Below are 7209 nucleotides of genomic sequence, written 5' to 3'. Positions count from 1 at the left end.
TTGTTTGTTTGTTTGTTTGTTTGTTTGTTTTTCAGAGCTTTGAGCTCGGGACTCCATCCTGGTGGTGAATTTAGACTCAAAACTCTAGGGCTTTTGTAGTGGTGGCTGCTTAGTTTTTATCAGGGCGGGAAAAAAAACACGAGTGTTTTAATTTTTCTTTTGCAGAGTCGGGGGAGGGACAGAGGGAAAGAAAAATTAAACGGTCCACAGCCAGTCCGTATAATTTGAGGTTTTCTCACAAGCCTCCCTTGGGAGATTACAACGTGACCTTGAATGGGGAAATGGGAACTTTATTAAGTTTATCTGGTTGCCCTCTCTTCACTATCGCAGGGCGAGCCACGTTTGCTTGTTTTCGGGGGGCCACGGCCCGAGAAATGTCCGAGCGCGAGGACCGGCAGCCCACAGCCCCGCAGGCCGCGACCTCGGGCGTGCGCTCGGCGGCCGTGGAGGCGGCTCGCGCGGGCGCAGCCCTCACGACCGGGTCGCGCCGCCGGGCCCTGCGGCCGCGCCTCGCGGGGGTCACCCGCCCCGGGGCGAGCAGCGGCGGGGGCTTCAGGCGCGGCCTCCCCGCGCCTGCAGAGGCCGCACAGGCCCGGAGGCGCTTCCGCCGCCCCAGGCCCCCGGGCTCGTGGCGGGGGGTCGAGGCCTCGACTCCGCCCTGGACGGTCCGGGCCTCGGTCCCGCCTCACCCGCCCCGGACGGGACTCCCGGCAGTGGCGGGTGGTCGGCCCGGGCTTCCCCGGGGTCGAGGCTTCCCCCCGGCGCCCAAACCGCCGCCGCCTCGCGGCCCACCCGGCGGGGCGCCCGCGTCCTCACCTGAGCGTACTTGGCTTCCTGCTCCAGGGCTCCCTTCTCCAGCCCGTTCACCGCGTGCGGGGCGGCGGCGGGGAAGTTGTTCCGGCCCAGGCTGCTCCACTCCTCCACCTTGGGGCTGTGGTAGGGGGAGCTGTCGCTCACGCCTGGGGACGAGGAGAAGGCGTCAAGCCGCAGATCCAGCCCGCGCGCCCCCTCCTGAGACGCGGCCCGAAGCCGCGACCAGCGAGCTCCAGGACTCCGACCCCTGCCCTCGACCTCCCGGGGGCGCTGGGCCCAGGCGCGGCCTCGCCGGCTTCCAGCCCGGGCCCCGGCGAAGTTTGCTCTCCTCGGGGTAGGCCTCTCCCAGCTCTTTCACCCACGCCTGGGGGAAGTTTTTTTTTTCTTTCCCTTCTTCAACAGCCTTTAATTTCCTCCTCCCCTCCTCATTCCCCCGGGGAATCAAATGGAAGGAGCCTGAGAGTTTTCCTAAATCGAGGAATGAAACACGTGAAGCTGGATGCGCAGGTCATCCCAGTCCTAACTCGGGGTTGACTCGGGATTGACGAAAGCGGGGACTGGTGCGGACTGAAAAGGGAGAGAGGAGCGTCCGTGGCCTGACCGTCCTGGGCCTGGGCCGGTGCTCAGAGACAGCCACAAAAGTGCTCTCTGTGCTGTGGGGATCCAGTACTTATGTCAATAGAGGAGACAAAAGACCTGCAAAGTCCTTTGCAAACAAATAATTACAAGATGCCCACAATACACATGCAAAATATGCACGCACAGTTTGTCTTGTACGCGCAAAACTATTTGTGATGACCCTTGATGCTCTATGTCTACACATTAAATATGTGCATATAACTTAAAACATAAATACTACAATTACCACTGTAAGTGCCACCAGCGTCAGTGGTGAGGTTATAGAGAGAGGGTTTGTTTTTCTTTATTCAATGAAATAAAAGGTTAAGGAAATGAAGGCAGAATTAAGTGCTTTTTAAAAAGGAGTAAAGCTGTCAGTTATCCTTTATGTTCTTAATGGAGATACAAAGAAAATTATATGCTGTAAACTGATTACCACAATACCTAGAAGTGTGCCCATTGAATCACTGCCATCTTTAAATGACTAAGTGCAGTTTTAAAAGACAAGATTTTTGAAGACTATAAGCAATGTGTTTTGGTCTTTGGAACCTATAGGTGGAGGACTGAAGTTTGACAAAGCCACTGCAACTTGATTTTAAATACTTCCATCTGACACAGTGCTTTGAAGGGGCAATCATAGTGTAGAAATGATCACTTATTATAGTCACAGATTTGTCAGAAAACAGGTTGTTTAAAGCTGGCCTCCAGAATCAACAACATCTAGTAAGAAAAGTTGCTCCTCTCCATATAATCCATTACTTTTCCAACTGATACTTGGTCTGATTGTAGGATCCCCAGGGAAAATCAACTCTGTCAGTCTTTTTTCTATATTCCTCCCCCTCTCCAAAGAATTAGATTGTGTTCCAATTTGCACCAGGAAACTGTGTTTTGGCGAAGAACTGCCAGTCTCTCTTTGCCTTCCCAGACAAAAGGCAATCGGTGGGCACAAGCCTGAAGTTATCTTAAGAAATTGAGATCCCCCTGTGAGCCCCCATTTCTGCTGATCTCACACTTTCCCATGAACAGGGGCTTCCTTTAAATGTCAGTGAGGTCAGTTTATCCTATAAATCAAGGGCAAACTCTCTCCAACTAAAGCTCCCACCAGCTTGGAATAAGACAAAACCGAGCTCCTAGAAGAATCTTGTAAATTCACAGTCAGCAAACACGAAGATGAGAAATCAGGGCTCTGCTTTTATTACTTAAAAAGATAATTGTGCCAATGTGGTGGCAACAGAGAAAGGCAGGAAATAATTAAAGGAACTATCCCACCCCCTTTTTCCTACTTAATTTTTCCCCCTGCACTTCTTAAACTTTTGGCTGGGAAATTAAAACGGTAGGCTCTTATCTCTGTATTATTTAAATTCTGCATCTAGGACATTTTGACTTTTTCCCCCTACCGAGAAAGAGGTTAATGCCCGTTTCCTTGCTGCGGCTGCTGCTGTTGTTGTTGTTGTTTTGTTTTGTTTAATTATGAAGTGAAGAAAAACAAAGTCTGGTCTGCGGAAGCCCAACTGTGCAGGAAGGCTCGGGGAATTGTTCTTACCAAGCAGAAAAGACACTCGCTACACAGCAAGGTCAAGGGTGAGAAAGGAAAGGAACAGTGGGGTGGCACGCTGAGAATGTGCAGGTACTACATGTCCACTCGCATTCCCAGGGACCAGGGGACCCTAAAGGGAAGCCGCAGGCTTGGGGAAACCAGGAAAGAAGAGGGGACATGATGAAAACACCCTGCATTTTGTTCCCATCACAGCGGTGGTTGGTGCCACTTCCTAAGATACATATAGTGAAGTCTGTTAAGGTAAAGGCCGGAGGTGGGGACGATAGGAAAAAGAGAGAGGGAGAGAGAGAAATAAAGCAGAAAATTAGTCCCAGAATGAGCAATGCAGTAACATGCAAGTTACTAGTAGTAACTTCGGGACCTCCGTTTCCGAGGAAAATGAAGTGAAGCATAAGAATGAAACCAATTAGGTGACATTTGAACTTCCTGCCTCAGCAAATTTGGCCTGATTGCCAGAATCCAAGAATACTGCAATTTCCACAGGGTGCCCGACTCCTCGCGGCCGCATCTGATCCCCAAACAAGCTGCCCGCAGCGGTGTCTGCAGCCTGCAGCCCCACGCCGGCTCAGGCCTCCCGGGCTGCGCCCCAAGTCCGACCCGGGCCGCGCTCTCCAAGTGAGCGAGCGGGTCTAAGGCTGCAGCGGCGCGAGAGGCGGGGGAGGGTGGAAAATGCGAACCATGTGTTGGGGATGGGGGGATGTTATGGGTCTGGTAGTTTGAGATGAGGCAGGAGACTGTGTGTGGCAAGGAAACGGAGGGCATGAATTTCAAGTTAATGAGATCAGGACACCCCCTGGGAGGACTCCTTGGTTTCGAAAGGAAAAAGCCTCAGGTGGTGGGAGAGACGCCCGCCTGGAGGCCGCAGAAACAGAGACACCAGCGAAGGTGCAGAGCGAGGCTCTGCACATCCACACCATCCGGCCCCTGAGCCCTTACCTTGGTCGGTGATAGAGCGAATGCCCAGGATGTCGGTGACCGAATGGGAGGAGGGCCAGGTACGGGGCATGGCCACCGAGCCGGGGATGGCAGGCACCCCGGGCGGCGTGGGCACCTTAGCTGCGGCCGCCGTGATGGGGCTGGGGTACGAGTAGATGTGGTTATAGGGCAGCGCCGGCTGTGGCGCCGGCTGGTGCTGCTTGTATGAGTCGTAATGGCCCTGTTGAGCCAAGTTGCCGATCTTGTTGCGCAGGATGCGGCTGATGGAGCTCACCGAGGGCACGTTGTACTTGTCACACACGCCGTCCGCCAGCAGGCGGTCCCGGATTTCCCAGGCAAAGATGCCAGGGTCCCTTTGCTTGTAGGTCCGGATGTGCTTCACCACGGTGGGGGTGGTAACTCGGGGCTTGCTGCCCCCAATGGCTCCTGGCAAGATCGAGCCAGTCTCATTGTAGCGCGCCAGAATCTTGCTGACGCAGCCGTGCGAGACCCGTAGCTGGCGGCTGATGTCACACGGTCTGATGCCCAGTTGGGCCAGTTCCACGATACGAAGCCGGATGGCGTTGGGCAGCGGCCTCCCGTTCACGAATACTCCTCCCAGCTGGTTCACCTCCCCAAAGGCTGGCTCTGCAAAACGAACACACGGCGCGCGGGAACGCGCACCGGCAGTTTGGGACAGCCGTTTACCACTCGGCCTCAGCCCACGTCAGAAGGCAGGGCAGTTGCACCCACCCGGGACTCGGGAGCCGGGCTTTTCCCAAACCCTACTGTCCGGAGCCTTCCCCAATGGCCCCAAACCCCTAAGGACGAGTCGGACCCTCCCCCACCCCCATTCCAGGGGTGCCTGCGGCCACTACAAGCAAAGTGGTGAGACGCAGGGCCGCTCCAAGTGTTCAAAAGCCTCCGAAGCAGGCGGGGAAATCGCTCTTGACGCCTGCAACTGGCTCTTTCTCGGCTGCTCGGCGCTAAAGTCTCGGCTGCTACCCCTTGAGCCCCAGCGCCCCGCCTGGGGACCGGCGCAATTAGACAAGGTCTAGGAGAAACTACAGTCGGTTTGGATTTTTTTTTTTTTTTCCTGTTCTGAGTGTGTGAGTTTGTGTGAAACAAAACTTGGTCCTCACTGAGGCTACGGAGCTTGCTGGTGCCACCGCTCTCCTCTTTTAAGATCAGAAAATGGCATCAACAGCAACCCAGTAGCCAGTGTTCAATACTGAACTGCTGTGTGCCCTGACCCTTAGCGTGTTTCTAACAACTTGTAGGAACACGAGCAAAGTCAATAAGAAGAGTGTAAGCGCTCAGTGGTGCGCGCCCTCGCGCTCCCTCCCTCCCTCGCTCTCTCTTTCCCTCCCTCCCTTCCCGGCTCTGACAGCGTCCCCCCGCCGCCACTCACCCATTGCTCCGAGCAGTACACCAACGCGGCCCCAGTTCCGAACTCCCAAAAAGAAACTTTTCGCACAGCCTCAGTGGCCCGGCTTGTCGCTGCCCGGGGCAGCCGGTGCCTCCGCTTCTTCCCGGGAGGAGGCGGCGAGAGTGCAGAAGGAAGGAGTAAAAGGAAGTCTGTGCCCCGATGAAAGAGGCTAGAGTTCTGCATTTCAATCTAAGCAGCAACGTGGGCTGGCCTGAGCTGGGCCGGGCGGCTCCGTCTTTCACTCACTGGGGACACGCCCTCGAAGAGGAGGGCCCGAGGTCAAGCTGCGTGCTGATTGGTGCGGGCCGCTGAGCGACAGTGCAGTCCGGGAAAGTCCTTCCGCTGTCTCTTTCAAGCTTGCTCTGCACCTGGGTGACTAAATACAATGAAAATGGGTGTTTGACACCTTCCTAGCGGCAGCGCAAACAGACAACAAAATCAGCCTGATAAAAATGCTGAATAAGCAAATGAAAGCATTTGGTCTGAATATGAGAGACTTTAAGGGGGAAGGCGTTGAGGAGACTTGGGGAAGGGGGAAACAGACGCGTTAGAATTGAAGTTAAAACTCTAGGGGGGAGGTGGGGGCCACCGTCAGGTAGCGGGGTGCTTCTTAGAATAGCCGGACACGTAGGCCTCCAGGGGCTGTCTGAAGAAGGACGCTATTACCGGAGGATCTTATCTCCTCACTCCAGCCTACGCCAGGTGGCGAGAGCGCAGGTGTGAGACGGTAGGCCGATAGGAGAGACCTGGAGGTTTAGCGGAGACAGAGCCAGAGGTGGAGGCCACTGTGACCACCAGGTGGAGACCCCTCTCCTGCCCCCGGGACTAGCCCCCCTCAATGCAGTTTCTGGTGGGTTTCTCCAGGAGCGCGGGGCCAAACCTTAGCCACGCAGGCTCCAGGCTGTGGCTGCGCGCGGATCGCGGAGAACTTAAGCACACGCTGCTAAAGCTAGGTCACAGCCAACATCGACGATTGCCCGTGCGTGAGGCACTCTCCTTGGAGGCCAGCGCGCCACTGCGCTCAGTCCCGGGGCTGGTCTGCTGGTACTTGATGCCAAGGTTTGCCGGCTTCCCCCCACCAGTGAAACCCGCAGCAAAAGGGTTTTGTTTAATGAAAGAGACTTGGTCCCAAAAAAGTTGAACACCGAGCCTGCCTATACATATAATTCCCCCGTCTTCTGTTTAGCTACCAGAGGCCCTGAGAGTCAGCCTACATCTGAATTTTCACTTTCGATCACTCTAAGTCTAATCTAAAGTGTACAGTACTCTTTTTGGCGGCCAGAGTTAGTCACATTTTGAGTATGGGTTATGGAGAATGCTAATCAAAATTAAAAACAAGATGGGGAACACCTTTAATGAACTTGGGTGTATGGACTGCTTCGGGTCGAGGATATTGATACTTGACAGTCGTAACGCTGCTTCTTGTGCCCACAGGATTCCTGGTGAATTTCCCAGAGTCCTGAGGGATGTGCGTGGCTCTGGTCTACTATATACAGGGAAGCTGACTGGGCCCAGACTGCGGGCCAGTAAGTGACAAGAAGCCGGAAAAACGAATAATCATCTGTGCTTTTTGAAACGAAGAGCCACCTCCAGATGCTTCTGTGGTTGGGGCCGCGGTCTGATTTCAAATTTATAGGTAAGAAGAATGAAAAGATACAGATGAGTTCAAACACCCTTAATTCTTTATAATCGGTTTCTTGCGAAAAGTCTCACAACTAGAAATACTTGAACTTGTCTTTTTATTTGTTTGTTTCAATTGTTTAAAATCTCGCAGTTTGACTCAATAGCGATTTCACCCTGGCCTGACCTCAAATACCTATTGTTCGGCACCGCCTGGTATTTCACCACGCAGAGGTCCTTTGAGCATCCAAGATTT

General features: G+C 54.1%; 1 protein-coding gene across 1 annotated transcript in view; it reads right to left on the bottom strand.

Moving 5' to 3' along the window:
- The window catches only part of PAX9 (paired box 9), a 14258-nt gene extending 8742 nt beyond the window's left edge, over positions 1–5516 (bottom strand). The window contains exons 1-4 of the mRNA XM_040620860.1: positions 5316–5516; positions 4783–4931; positions 3926–4620; positions 817–959 (exon numbers count right to left, since the gene is read on the bottom strand). Coding sequence (XP_040476794.1) covers positions 817–959; positions 3926–4620; positions 4783–4931; positions 5316–5516 — 1188 coding nt within the window. The remainder of the gene's footprint in view (positions 1–816; positions 960–3925; positions 4621–4782; positions 4932–5315) is intronic.
- Between the last annotated feature and the right edge of the window lie 1693 nt (positions 5517–7209).

Source organism: Ursus maritimus, unplaced genomic scaffold (genome assembly GCF_017311325.1).
Source record: "Ursus maritimus isolate PB19 unplaced genomic scaffold, ASM1731132v1 scaffold_36, whole genome shotgun sequence".
Classification (NCBI taxonomy): Eukaryota; Metazoa; Chordata; class Mammalia; order Carnivora; family Ursidae; genus Ursus; species Ursus maritimus.
This window is presented reverse-complemented; position numbering and strand designations above follow the sequence as displayed.